The sequence below is a fragment of the Leishmania braziliensis genome, chromosome 32, assembly GCF_000002845.2.
Source record: "Leishmania braziliensis MHOM/BR/75/M2904 complete genome, chromosome 32".
NCBI lineage: Eukaryota > Euglenozoa > Kinetoplastea > Trypanosomatida > Trypanosomatidae > Leishmania > Leishmania braziliensis.
The window spans coordinates 801,176-814,587 of NC_009324.2; the positions used below are offsets into that span (position 1 = coordinate 801,176).

A 13,412-nucleotide genomic window follows, 5' to 3' on the forward strand; every position below is an offset into this window, starting at 1 on the left:
AGGAGGAGGAGGCAGGGGTGACACGACTGTTGTTTCTCTTGTCTGTTTCGCCGTTGCAATGATAGCGGATACCTCCAGCGCCATCTGCGCGAGCAAACGAGAAGACAGAGTATTTTCTAAAAAAAAAAAGGACAGAACGATGAGACGGGCAGTAAGAAGGAAAGCGAAGCGAGAGAGCGCTTGCAGAGAGAGGCAGCCACGTGCACATGCGTAAAAAGGGGGAGAAAAAAAAAGATGAAAAAGAGAGCTGGAACAAGACAAGAGCAAACAAAGCAGTAAAAGACCACGTCAGCACAGCGCACGTAATCGAACATGGGGCGCAGCGGCAACGAAAACAAGCCAACAGAGACGGGCACACACACGCACATTTACAAGCGTAAAAGATATCCTCACAATCACTTGAAGCGCACTTCTCTCAGCCTCTCAATTTCATTCCGCCTTTTGTCGTTGAGTCCTCGGCAGCACATATGCACGACACACACACACACACAAGTCGCGATCACAGAAGAAGGCGGTAATACAGAAAAAAAAAGAAGGACTACACGATAAAGGAGAAAATAGACCGAAGGAACAAAGAGAAGCGACGCCCAAGAGCCCCGCAGACGGGCTGTCCAACACAGCACTCGGCCGCAGTCACTCACTCACACAAACAAACAGGCAGACGCACCCACGAAGGAGGAGCACAACTGTGCAACCGCACCTGCGTCTTGAATTACCGCCACACCTTTTCCGCCAGAGAAGCTGAAAAAACGACGACAAGAGCAAACGAAAAGAAGCAAGATATGAAGCAGCAGCGCCTCCCCACGCACAAGCACACGAGCCAAATAAATAAATGGCAACAAGAACACCGATCAAATGGGTGCAGAGAAGCTCATACAAGGCAGGAAAGCCAACATGCTTCAATAGTGAACATACAGCAGATAAAAAAAAAAGAAAAGAGAGACGAGTGAAAGTGAGGTGTATGGGCGGGTGGAAAGTTAGGCGGCGGCAAAACCACCCTGAAAACGAAAAAAAAAGAAAAAAAAAAGCAAAAAGGGTCAGAGCAACTGCGACGAGAAAAAAAAAGGATGTGCCTGACACCGACTCACCACCACCATCACAGCGCACCGCATCACGCCCTCGTCCAAACGCAGTCGAGCTGGAGCTATCGTCTTTCAAAAAAAAAAAAAAGCACAAGAGGTAAAGCCCTCACAATTAAAAAAAAAAAAAAGGGAGAAGAAGTGTTTGCAAAAACAAGGTGAAGCAGAAGTCAGCGTGACACGCATCCGGAGGACTATCTCCTGCGCTCGCGCAGAACGTTGGTAACACGCAGGGAAAAAGATACGCTTCTCCCAGTCTTGCCAAGCTTCCGGGTCTATGTCGCCACTCCTTTCATTGCTACGTTTCCTCCTCCTTATCTGTCGTGCATTCTCTTTCTCTAGCAGGCACAGCTGCTGCTGTTGTTGTTGTTGTTGTTGGCATTCACGTTCGCCGTATGCGTATTGCTTGTAGGCATCCCTGGACGCCCAGAGACGACGGATGCATCGATCACTCCGAGCTGCACATTGTCGTAGATGAGCGCTGCCGTCTGCAGGAAAGCATCGTCGACGTTCTTTGATGTCTTGGCGCTTGTCTCCATAAACATCAGCCCATTGCTGCGCGCAAACGCCTCTCCTTCCTCGCGGCTCACCTGACGTTTGCTATCGAGGTCGCACTTGTTGCCAATCAGCATAATCACGAGTGCCGTATTTGCGTTCGCCTTGGCATCCTCCAGCCAACTCTGCAGGTGCGTGAAAGTGTCGCGTCGAGTGACGTCGTAGACGAGCAGTGCCCCGCTAGCACCACGGTAGTAGCTGCGGGTGATGCTACGGAAGCTTTCCTGGCCTGCCGTATCCCAAATCTGCAGCTTGACGCTCCTCCCTTGAATAGAGATGAGCCGCGCACCAAACTCTACGCCGATCGTCAAGTCGTGTAGCGGCTCGAAGCGTTTGTCAGTGAACTGGAGCAGCAGACAGCTCTTACCAACTCCGCTGTCGCCAATAATGATGTACTTGAATACGTAGTTGCTCTGCGCCATTTTTCTGCTCTCTATCAAAGTACCGATGTATAGGAGAGGAGAGAAGATACGTGATGCAACTCGCCAACACGCGCGCACCAATACACGCGGGATGAGCTATTATGGCTGAGGGGGAATGAGAGAGAACAACAGTCAAGTAGTACTCTGTTCTGCACACACATGTGCTGGGAAAGGCAAGAGAATAGAGGGGGGAGAAGCAAAGTCGAGCCCCCAAAAAAAGAGGGTCGTAATGGCACACACAAACACACACTCTAACGTGTTCTCTTTCCCTGTACTCCGAAAGGACTAGGGTCACTGCGGTGGAATTGCGGGAGCGCGTATACAACAGAGTAGATGATGCGTGTGTCGCAACAGCAAAGGAAAAAAAAGAGGCAGACGACAGCAGCGGATGGCGAAGAGGGACAAGTGGAACCGCGAAAAGGGGGAATCTTCTCAATGAGAACTTCACTTCGATTGATGCAGCCGCACGAGTAGAGGTAGTAGAGCTGAGGCTTGTATGGGTGGACTACTCTTCTGATTCACTAATGGGGAAATGATCAGACCAGAAGAAAAAAAAAAAATGAAATTACAAACAAGAAGACATGGGTGTTTGTCCACGTGGCAGGCGCGTGTGTAAGTGGGCACAAGTAGGGAGGTATGATTCAGTGAAGATCAAAAGAAACAAGTTGTGGAAAGAGCCCCGCGAGGGAGTAGGGCAACCTGCAGCACATTGCGATCCATAGATTGCTTCAGGTGTTGAGCGAGTAGAGAAGCGCAGAAAACAGAGAGAGAGACACACATACACAATACAGTCATATGCGGTCCGTGGCTCCCAGCGTAGTACCTCAGAGAGGCCACAGCACTGCAGCAATGCTACATCAGGGCCACTCTCCACTATGCGGAAATGTTCAGCTGTTTTTTCTTTTTTTTTCATTGTCAGTCTTCAAGCACAGGCGCACATCAAATGCAAAACCTGCAAGCACTGCAGCGAGAGACCGTTTTGAAAAAGAAAAACAAGTGACGAGATGCAGGCACCAGAAGAACTACTGCACATGATGATTATGGTAGCGCATTGTAGAATACAAAGGAAAAAGAACATGCATGAAACGAGACGCTCACACAGAATAACGTACACACCTCAGCTGCAACCCATCGGCGTATAGATATAGATATACGTGTGTGTGTGTGTGTGTGTACGTGTGTGTGCCTATTCCATCGTATGGTCACCTGAGAGAGTTTCGCTCTCTCTCTCGCTGCGTTTCATGAGGGAGTTAGTGGTTTACATGCACGGTGCCGCCCATACCGTGAAGACGAGGGTTCCGCAGGGGAACACATGAAGGAAAAAAAAAAAGAAAAAAAGAAAACCAACGTGATGAAGAAAAAAAGGACATGGGGCAAAGGAGCAGCCAGAGAGAGAGAGAGGCAGCAGCGAGGCGACCAGTACAAAGGAGAGCAAACAAGAGCATAAGAGAGAGAGAGAGAGGGGGGAAAGGGGGGAATAGGCGGCGAGGCCCCTCACATACACGCTCGTCCACCCGCCGTCCACGCACCCCGCCCCCTCTTCCCCCGCCCCTCTACTCTTTCTGCACTGTTCCCTCATCAACACGCCTTCTCACACCCCTCCTTAACAACGTATGCTCTCCAGTCCGGCCCCTTCGGGTCATTTTTGGAGGGAATCCCGGGGTGGTATGAGACGCGTGGTGCACGTCATCAAGTACCTGCTGAGTCGCCCGATGCTCTGCCGTATGGCAGCGTGCTTCTCCTCATCCGGTGTTACAACAATGCGAACTGACCGCACCAGCAATGGGTCGCCCACAGTATCGTCGCCACCGACGTTGTTGTGATTCCCCGTACTGTCCGCGTGCTCATGAGGGAAGGCATGACTTGTAGAGGGTACGCTACGCAACAAGCTCTGCAGCAGCTGAAGTGCACGCACATCGGCGAGATCAGTCACCGGCTCCACGAAAGCAGCTGCCGAGCTGGCCCCAGACACCGCCATGAAGTCCGTGGCAGGGCTAGAACTGCTCCTTACATCTGCAGTAGAACTTCCGTGGCCGGCATCAGCGTGGGACCCCAGTCGCGCAAGTGAAACTCGACTCGTCGCACCATCTTCCGTGGCGGTGATGTCTGTCGTCGCGGAGATGAATGAGTAGCCGCGAACCGAGTCAAAGGAGGTGAAGCTGGTGGGGCGCAATGTTGGCGCCCGCGATGTCTTGGCGACCAGATTGTGAGCTCTGTCCTTCAGGTCTGCGGAGAAAGAGCCACTGACACACGCGAGAGACTGCCCCTGCTCGACTGCACGCCCTTGCAGCTGTTGCTGCGTCGGTTGTAGTCGACATTGCTCCTGTGATGACATCTGCTCTGCACGCTGACGTAGATACTGCTTGCGCACGTACGGGTTGCACCACGAGCGAGCGACTCGCTGCTCCATGAGTTCCAGAGGCGTGGTCGTCCGCGGCTGATGAGAACGCGAGTAGATGGAGAACAGCGGGGGCGATGGTGTGCGCTGCGCCGAGGAGGACAGCGGTCGTGACACGGCACCACTGTTGCTTCTGATACTCGGAGTGCCTCTATGGAGGACGTTCCGCAATGTTGACCGACGTGGCGGCGTGGCAACGTTGGTCGCCTCCGCGGAGGAGGCTTCCTCTTCCGTAGCAGCAGTGAAGGACAACTTGACGGATACAGGCACCCGCGCAGTGCACGAAGCTGAAAGAAGGGGGTTGTCATCGGGCACCATTGGCTCGGCCGAATCCATGTCCGCCCCCCTATGCATCAGCATCGGCCCCAACGCTGTGTTAGGGGTGTCAATGCACGTCAGCGATGCTCCACTGTTGATTCCATCTACAGAGCTCCATACCTGAAAAGCGGCATCACCGTGGAGGGCGTCTCTGTGGCAAAGAAGGTGCGCCTCCCAGAGGTAGCGACGCCGCCTAATCTCGTGAAGACGATGCCGCACCGACACCTTCGCCTCCTCCATTGTCTTCACCTTCTGCTCCTGCGCAGTCAGAGATTCCTTCAAGAGGAGCGTCTGCTCGCGCAAGCTGTTCACCTCGTACTGGCCTCCCTCAAGTAAAGCCACCTCGCCCAGTTGGAAGTGACGAAGGTGCCGTTGCGCAGTGTCAAGGCAGCGCTCAGCCTGCGCAATCCACTTCCGCAGAGAGTCCAAGTGAGGTACCAAATTCACGGGATCTGTGCGTGAGCGTAACGTCGTCGCGACACACACCTCGTCGGCAAGATGTGCGATGCAGGCGATGCTGTCGCTGAGGTACTCCAGGGTGACGGCAAATGCGTTCGTGCTGAACACATGCAAGGGCGCAGGGGGACGATAAGTCGCATCCTGCTCAAGCCACGCCACCCCTGAGAGTGCTGTTGCTGTTGCGCACCTCGTGACACTTCTGCCACTCGCCGAATACCCGGCCACAAAAGGAGTATGGTGGGTGTCCAGCATCTCCTTCAAGACTCTCCGCAACTCCCGGAGCACCTCCATCTTGTTTTTCACCTCCGATGAAAGAGGAGCCTGTCCGTCAGCGTTGTCAACTGTCGTCAAGCCGTCGGAGTCGTCAGCTGCAAGCGCCTCACGGAGCCCATCTGCCCCTGCGGTAGTGGTCTCATAGGGCTCTTGGGCCAACTGCCGCTCCTCGTCGTTGGCGGCCTCCTCACTGAGTTCCAGGATCGATTGCTGCATCCCGCGCATCTTGGCCAGGGTGTCGCTTTTCTCCTGCGCCTGCTGTTGTAGGAACTGCTTAATGTCGAATGCATTCACTAACACAAGTCCAACATCGGCTTCTGCAGATGATGTGGGGTTGTTCTTGTCGGGCGATGCCGCGGTAGCACCGACGGGCAACGCTGAATCGGTGGGAAGAGGAAGGCCAGGCTTAGATAGGGGCTCGGCAGCAACACTGTCTGCTGTCTTCAAAGCCTCCTTCCCAGTCGCTCTTGCCTCCCCAGAGCCCACTGAGCTTCTGTGATTCCGCTGTGCCTGCGGGAACATTTGCGGTTGATGACCCAAGAGCTTCTGCCGGCCACGGTACGCCTGCGACAACAGCCGCTGCTCCTCCTCCATCTGTACAACATCCTGCACCTGACGGCGCATAAGTGCAGAGAGGGTAGCCGCCTTTTGCACAGTCTTTCGTCTTTTCGTATATCCAGCAAGCAGCGCAGCACCCGTGCACGCCGGAGGTGCCGGGGAGGGGGAGTAAAACGACGCTATGGATAACTGGCCAGGCGCTGCAGTAGAACTGGCAAAGCTGACCGTGGCACCGCCGATTGCAATGGCGCCAGGCGAGGTCGTCTTCTGACTTGTAGAGCTCGCTTGTATCTTCGCTGGCTGCAGTGGCCATCTCTGTACATGTGCAGATACTCCAAAGCCAGGAGGCACAGAAGACCCAGGTGGCGCTTGAAGGCAGCCATCACCGTACCCGGGTCGCATGGGCCGCTGACTGTGTGTGTGTTCAGCGGCGAATGCAGTCTTGGGCATGTCTTCTCTTCCCGTGTACCGACACAGAAAAAGAGGAAATGGGAGAATCCCCCAAGTAGTGCTTCACGCCAGCAACTCCAGCGGGTCTGCGCACATATGAGTGCGTGTGTGTCTGAGAGCAAAAAAGAGCGAGGAGCACAGCCGCGTGGAGACGATCTGACTGAATGCTGGAATAGCTGCCGAGCAGAGAACAGAAAAGGCAAAAAAAAAGAGCGCAGCGGAGACGCCTATGGAAACGATGCGCACCACGCCCAGACATGCCCTCGAGGAGGAAGAGGTGAAGGAGCACCATTTGAGAGCAGTAGCGTGGACAAGAAGACAGCAAGCAGCGTGAGATTGCCAGCATGGCCCAGATAATGGGGATGCCGCGCTTCCGTACCACTGGCGGTGGATTCATGACTGCAGCTCGCATACCATATCGTTTTCCTGTTGGCATCAACAGCGAGTATCCCGCTGAAAAGCTGTGCCTTAAAGACAGTGCACGCAACGTGGTCGTCGGGAGTAATCACGACACAACCACGAGATAAAAGGCAAACATCTCCCTGACCACACTTTTGCTCGCCCATCGCAGATGGCCGAGTCGACCAAACCATACGTACACGCAGAGCACATTTCCTCTGCTGGTGTTGTTGCTCCTGCACAACAACGTGCCCACGCTCTCCCATGCAGCACGCAGGCTCAAACGCCACGCCACGCAGGCCTGCCAACAGGGCCATTGCATCGCGCGACGCAGCCGTAGACATACGGTAATGTCCACTCAGTCATATCCGCACATCGCCCGCCTCGCAGGTCGCCGCGCGGTGCACCCCTCCCGGCCTGACACGCACGCTCCCCACACCAGCAGGCAGTGAGACTCAGGCGAGGTCCGCTCGAGTCACGCTGGCACCCTGCCCATCACATGGGTGGCACAAGCGTGCTCCCTGCCGCAGGCCGCTCCGATGCAGCGCAGCCCACGACCTGGCCGCCGACACCAGCAGCGACGCACCGCTCTGGCCCCTCCTACGTCACAGGCACTTGACCCTGTCAGCACCAGAGGTGGCTCGGCATTGGCAGGGATACGGGGTGGGGGCTACTTGGCCCCTCCCCACACACACAGAGTGGGAGGGGCAGTGCACCGTGATGACGCCACGCACTGTGGGATCTCCTCTGTAATTTAAAAAGTGCACCTATAGTAGGAATAAGAAAGTAGAAATGTGCACCAACTGCGGCTTTCAAAGAAGTAGGGAGAAAAAAAGGCTGGATATGCCTGTGCCGCTGCAACGCCCGCTGCTACCGCACACGCGCAGGCACACCTGCACCAACGACGGTGCCACTCACTCAGATGACAACACTACCTCAGCCCTGATCGGTTGATATTTACAGCTTATTTACCGGTGGAGGCGTTCTCGATCTCCTGTTGCTTGTAGTACGGGTTGAAGTACTTCGGCATCGTCGACACCGACGTCGGCACGGAGTCACCGCCAGCTCCACCTTCGCCGCCGCGTTGGTGCTGGCGCAGACGCTCCGCCTCACGCAGCCGCTCTTCCCTCAAGCCATCCACGACGGTGCGCAGATGGGCGGTGGAATGTCGATTCCATGCAGTGAGGAAGACGATGGCCACTGCACCCCAAAAGTAAATTTTACCCGCAGTGAGACGCATCGCTCGCGATTGCGCGATTCCTAAACGCTTAGCCAAGCTCAGACGCAAGTCACAGAATTGCCCAAGGTGCAGACAAGCAGCTGGAGCTCAGTGGCTCCTTAATTGGTAGCACCCGTAGCGACGGATGGTAGAGGTGTACTATGCGATGAGGGATGTTGTGCATGCCGTATGCTCATCAGAACCGTTGCAGAGCAGTAGTGGAGGTGAGACGGGGACATAAAGAGAAAGCGACGAGGAAGCGAGAAAGAGAGAGGTGCGATACGAGCACAAGGAGGGATCCATGAGAGGCATACAAAGTTGTTCGTGTGGAATGTGCAGAATCCATCATACTGGAGCTTGACGAGGTACCCGGTGGAGGCGCAGCGCTGGTCTGCATGCATCAGTGACGGCCGTACTGATACGCTTCCAGGATGAGAGAAACGCACGCTTTGTGAGCAAGACAGAGACGGTAAAAATAATAATAATAATAACATCCGTGGGTAACGCAGGAAAGCGGAGTGAGGACCGTATGTCGTCTGTTGATCTAAGCGCCTGTTGAACAACTTACCGCAGTCAGAGCGAGGACGAGTATCCCTCTATTGGGCACTGTTTTTTCCTTTCTTGCTTGCTCGGGGGGGGGGGGATACGTTGCGTATGCCTTTCTCCATTCAGTTGGCTTACAAGTCCCCCAACCGCAATGAGGACAGGCACCACAAGCCCTTCCTCCATATCTGCAGGTAACGGCACTTCGGGTAACTTCATCGTGTCTCCACTGCGCTCGTAGACATATCAATCACTTTGTCCGCGACTTCCGCCACACGGTGGTCGTGCGTGGAAATCAGAACCGTCTTATGATGGGTGTCACGCAGTTCCCTGATGCTCTCCAGCAGCAACTCCACAGCGTTCCGGTCTAGTCCAGTGGTAGGCTCATCTAGGAGAACAAGCGAGTAGCCGTCCGTCCGCGCGAACACTCGCGCCAAAGCGATACGCTGCAGCTGGCCACCGCTAAACTGTGGGTGATCGACGCTCTCGATGAAGGTGCTGAACGGGCTTTTTAGAAAACTTGCGCACCCGCTCTTCGCCGCCGCGTCCGTGACACGTCGATGCAATTCCGCGAAAGCCGCTGCAGCGGTTGGCGACTGAGGAACGTGGCCCAGTGGAAGCATGGGTTTCGACGCACCTGCGTCAGCCATACTAGTGCCCAAGTCCGATAAATTGGTAAGCAAAATGTTCTCCGCCACCGTGCCGATGAAAATCGCGTGCTGCTGCTCTAACAGCACGACTCTACGCTGTGTGTGTACTGTGCCTGTGCGTGGCCGCACCAGACCACACAGCAGCCGTAGACAGGTGCTCTTACCACACCCGCTAGGACCGTAAAGCACAGTGATACCCCCAACAACAGCCGTGAAGCTCACCTGCGACACGCCGTTACTGTGCTGACTGCCCATGGCGCTGCCCAGGTGCTTCTCCAAAGCGGCTACGGCGTTGCCCGCACCAGTGGCGCCGTTCACCTCGCTGAAGAAAGCTGGCACCACTGGGTATGAGAAACTCACGTGATCCAGATCTACAGCCGCCGAGGCGGACTCCTGCACGTCGACCACGGCCTCGGGGGTGGCCGCGGCGCCGTCCTCTCCCGTGGTGACAACGAGCGGCTCCGAGTACCAGCGCAGTATCGAATGCAACGTCCTGAGACGCCCGAGCGTGGCGCGCAGCTGACTCACAGAAGATGAAAGCGACGCAAGTGTGTTTACGAACGATTGAAAGCACGCAAAGTACAAGATTGTGTGTCGTATGTCAAGCTGACCCTTCTGCTGGTAGTAGTTCGACAGCCCGAGCGCCACCACAAGGATGAGACGGGTGAGGCCGGAGCTGACGGCGGTGTAGCCGTGGATGCTACGGTTAAGGCTGTTTGTGAGCCGCCGTACCTGCGCCAATCGGTCTGCCATGCGACTCAGTACAAAATCGCTGCAACCAAAGACGAGAACGGTCTGACTGCGCTGCAGAACGTTCGCGATGTACGACTGCACGCTCGCCTCCTCAGCTGTCACGCGGCAGCCCTGGCGATGCAGCGACATCCCTTGAAAAAAAAAGAGACACTGAACGAACACCACACCGACTAGAATGGTCAGGGTCAGCTGATAGGAGAGAAAGAGCATTACGGCAAAGAAGCCGACTGTGTACATTACTTGCGAGAGCACGTTTGTGAGCAGCTCACCCGTCGTATCGCTCAAGGCTCGTCCACTGGCGGTGATGAGCTGCGCCAGCTTCACCGCGCTCACGACTGTGACGCGCTCGGGGTGTAGGGTAAGAAGAATACGATGTACGCTGTCCTTCATCAAAGCGTTTTGCGCTCCCGACCCCGCGTAGTACGCGGCCAGATGAGCGAGCAGAGAAGTCGCATGATAGCATGCGATCGCCATTGCCATGAGAAGGCAACGGCACAGAATTCCTTCAACGTAGGGAGATGGCCACGCCGCGGCCTCTGCACCAGTTCCGAGAACAACAGCACCGCACACAACGCGCAAAACAGCAAAAAAGATTGGAAGCAGCGGCTTGCAGATGCGCTCGCTGAGCGCACCGAGGCCTAGAAAGGAGAACTGATCCGCACCCTCTGCAGACATCCCAAGCCCGTACACCCCCGGGGCTGCCGCCGGCGATGTGGCACGAGAGTCCTCGACAGTGTGCGAGACACCGTTCAGAGTCTTTGTGATCGTCTCCATGCCGTACGACACAATCTCTTCGGCGAGGGCCGGAATCGAAATGCTCAACAGAGTTGCGCAAGCCATGAAGAAGCTGGAGACGAGTATGATGCGCTGCTCACATACCATGTAGCGGTAAGCAAACCGCACGAGCTGCCACGTATCAACAGCCTCCTCAGCGGGAGCCGTCGTCGGGGATGATACCATCGGCACCGACGGTGAATTCGAATCTGCCAACTTCGCAGTGGACATGACAGAGAGTTCTTCCTAGATGAAGCAGATGTAGGGAAGAGTGCATTGTTGGATGTCCGTTTGCACACAGAGCGAGCAACAGAGCCAACGAAAGAGAAAAGGAAAAAACGAACACAACGGGAGAGGGAGAGGGAGAGCGAACGCGGAGAGAATGACTGAAATGCATGTAACAGTCCAATCAGCGGCGTCTTGCTGGCCACGCTAGTATCGGAGCCGTGACACAAACGCAAGGCAAGAAGTGATCCGCTAAATCGTGGTGAATGAAAATGCCGTTGTTTCGTTTTGGTGCCACTGATGTGGGGGAAATTCAACGCTGCTGGTCAGCAGAGGAAAGGCGTGGGAATAAAATAAACAAATCAAAAAGGCCACAGCACCGCGGGTGTGCGCGTGGGTGTTGTGGGTGGCTGCTTCTCTCGTATGTTCTCAGTCCCCCGTGCAGCTTTTACGTTTTGTTGTCCAGTCAGCTCGTGTAAAGCACACAAACACACACACACACACACGACCCAATCAGAATATCGGCACGCCAATAATGGCATCACAACAACAAGTGAGTCAGTTGAAAACTTCTATGTCGGTGTGAACGCATCATGTGTCGGTGTGTGTGTGTAGGGGGAATCTTACACAAGAGACACCAGCAGCTCAGCGGTATTCCTTTGCTGATTTGAGTTGCCGAAACTGACTGAGCAAAGATGCCAAGCCAGCTCGCCTCACAGCACAGCTACTCACACAAGTTCTTCGCCCTCTTCCCAGCCCCCGCCTCCTCAGCGTACAGTTTTAAATCTTCCGAATCTGGCGCTCCCGTAATGCGGTGGAGCTGATCAGTTCGCCGGTGGGCGATCGCACCTGTGGAATTGAAATTCCTACCATCGGGGCCAAGCCGCCATTTGCAGCGCGCATCTCATTGATGACGCCGATCGAATTCGCCGTCTCCGGCGACACCACCAGCGCCTCGACCTCGGGGATACTCTTTGTGCCCCCGCTTACCTCTGAGATTGGCGCCAGCTCCAGCTCCAGGTCCGGCCGCATGTGGTGCAAGAACTGCGCCACGTGCTCCATGCGCACCTCCATCGACTGCAGTGACTCTGCAAACCTCTTCTTTGTCAAGAGCGACGCATCCGTCACGCCGACACGCAACTTCTGCATCGTGTACAGTGCGGCAGTCGAAAGGAGCACCTTGTGACCGGAGTGGAAGTGGTCAAAGGTGCCGCCGACAGCGACGTACGTGTAGTGGGGTTGGAACCCCTCCGCGTCTCGCATGAAGCTCTTGTCCAGCAACTTCCACTCTTGCAGTACTGCCGCCACATCGGCGTACAGCTCAATAGAATCACCAGCGCTGCGTTGCAGTCCGCTGAACTGTCGCTGCTGCTGATACTGTTGTGAGAGTACAGGGGATGAGGTCCCAGACACGTGCATTTCTTCCTTTTTTGCTGGGCCTATTACAGGAATTATGCTAATGGAGAGCTGTGGGCATACCTCGAGAACGGCACTGTACAGGTACACACTATGCTCCAGAAAGGTGCTGCGATGCCGATTGTGGATAGCAAGATACACATCGACGCTGCTGCCGTGGCCGCAGTGCAGCTCCGTGTGTGGGCAGCAGTATCGTGCCAGCTCCGACGCCGCCGAGGCGCTGTCCGTCGCCTTAGCGGCTTTGGTCGCGATCGGCGTCAGCACCGAGCGAATCAGGTACGCAACGAGCGACTTCGCATTAACGTCCTTTTCACAAGAAGTAGAAAGAAGCACCGAAGGCGGCATAATTCACAGACTGCAGCAGCCGAGTGCGCGCAATGCGGTTGTATTTCCGCGTGGCACTGTACCAACACCAGTACTGTCCGCCTCTTTAAAGAGGCCGCTTAAAATCTCGAGGGTGAAGTGGAGGAAAGAGTGAGTGCGAGCCTGACGTGACTTTAACAGAATACTTTCACTTGCTGATAGAGTGAGGTAGTCAACATAGAGAAGCTGAAAAAAAAGGTAAGCACTGCTGCGCCTAAGGTCCAAATAATAGTGTGTGTGTGTTGGGGGGAGGGGAGGGGGGGGGGCTACACCCGGGAGCTGACGTGCACAAATATGTGGGAGGCGTTTGCAAGAGAAGGCACATACGTTTACGTTGGGCTCATTCAGTGGTGATGGTGGTGGTCTTTATCTTTTTTTTTTTCGCTTTCCCCCCTTGGTTGTGAGTGCAAAGGATGCACACACTAACGAGCTTTGGAGGGGGGGTTATGCTTGTGTAGGCACCAGCAAAGCGTTCTTGAGTAAGGTGAGGGGGGTTCGACAAGCGGAGCGCAAGTGACAGGAGTGAACGATCAACAGAAAGAAAAATGGAGAGGGGTG

General features: G+C 55.2%; 5 protein-coding genes across 5 annotated transcripts; all 5 read right to left on the bottom strand.

The window, feature by feature from the left end:
* Positions 1–1,417: 1,417 nt before the first annotated feature.
* Positions 1,418–2,056, bottom strand: LBRM_32_2240 (putative ras-related protein rab-2a; the record flags this gene model as incomplete). The annotated part of the gene is made up of 1 exon (XM_001567528.1): positions 1,418–2,056. One exon carries the CDS (start codon positions 2,054–2,056, stop codon positions 1,418–1,420), a length of 639 nt encoding a protein of 212 aa, XP_001567578.1.
* Positions 2,057–3,695: 1,639 nt separating this feature from the next.
* LBRM_32_2250 (conserved hypothetical protein) lies at positions 3,696–6,464 on the bottom strand (the record flags this gene model as incomplete). Its single annotated transcript, XM_001567529.2, has 1 exon — positions 3,696–6,464. The coding sequence occupies one exon, from the start codon at positions 6,462–6,464 to the stop codon at positions 3,696–3,698; it is 2,769 nt and encodes a 922-aa protein (XP_001567579.2).
* A 1,411-nt stretch (positions 6,465–7,875) lies between these two features.
* On the bottom strand, positions 7,876–8,151 carry LBRM_32_2260 (hypothetical protein, unknown function; the record flags this gene model as incomplete). Its single annotated transcript, XM_001567530.1, has 1 exon — positions 7,876–8,151. The coding sequence occupies one exon, from the start codon at positions 8,149–8,151 to the stop codon at positions 7,876–7,878; it is 276 nt and encodes a 91-aa protein (XP_001567580.1).
* A 737-nt stretch (positions 8,152–8,888) lies between these two features.
* LBRM_32_2270 (ABC transporter-like protein) lies at positions 8,889–11,081 on the bottom strand (the record flags this gene model as incomplete). The annotated part of the gene is made up of 1 exon (XM_001567531.1): positions 8,889–11,081. One exon carries the CDS (start codon positions 11,079–11,081, stop codon positions 8,889–8,891), a length of 2,193 nt encoding a protein of 730 aa, XP_001567581.1.
* A 774-nt stretch (positions 11,082–11,855) lies between these two features.
* On the bottom strand, positions 11,856–12,836 carry LBRM_32_2280 (conserved hypothetical protein; the record flags this gene model as incomplete). Its single annotated transcript, XM_001567532.1, has 1 exon — positions 11,856–12,836. The coding sequence occupies one exon, from the start codon at positions 12,834–12,836 to the stop codon at positions 11,856–11,858; it is 981 nt and encodes a 326-aa protein (XP_001567582.1).
* Positions 12,837–13,412: the final 576 nt, after the last annotated feature.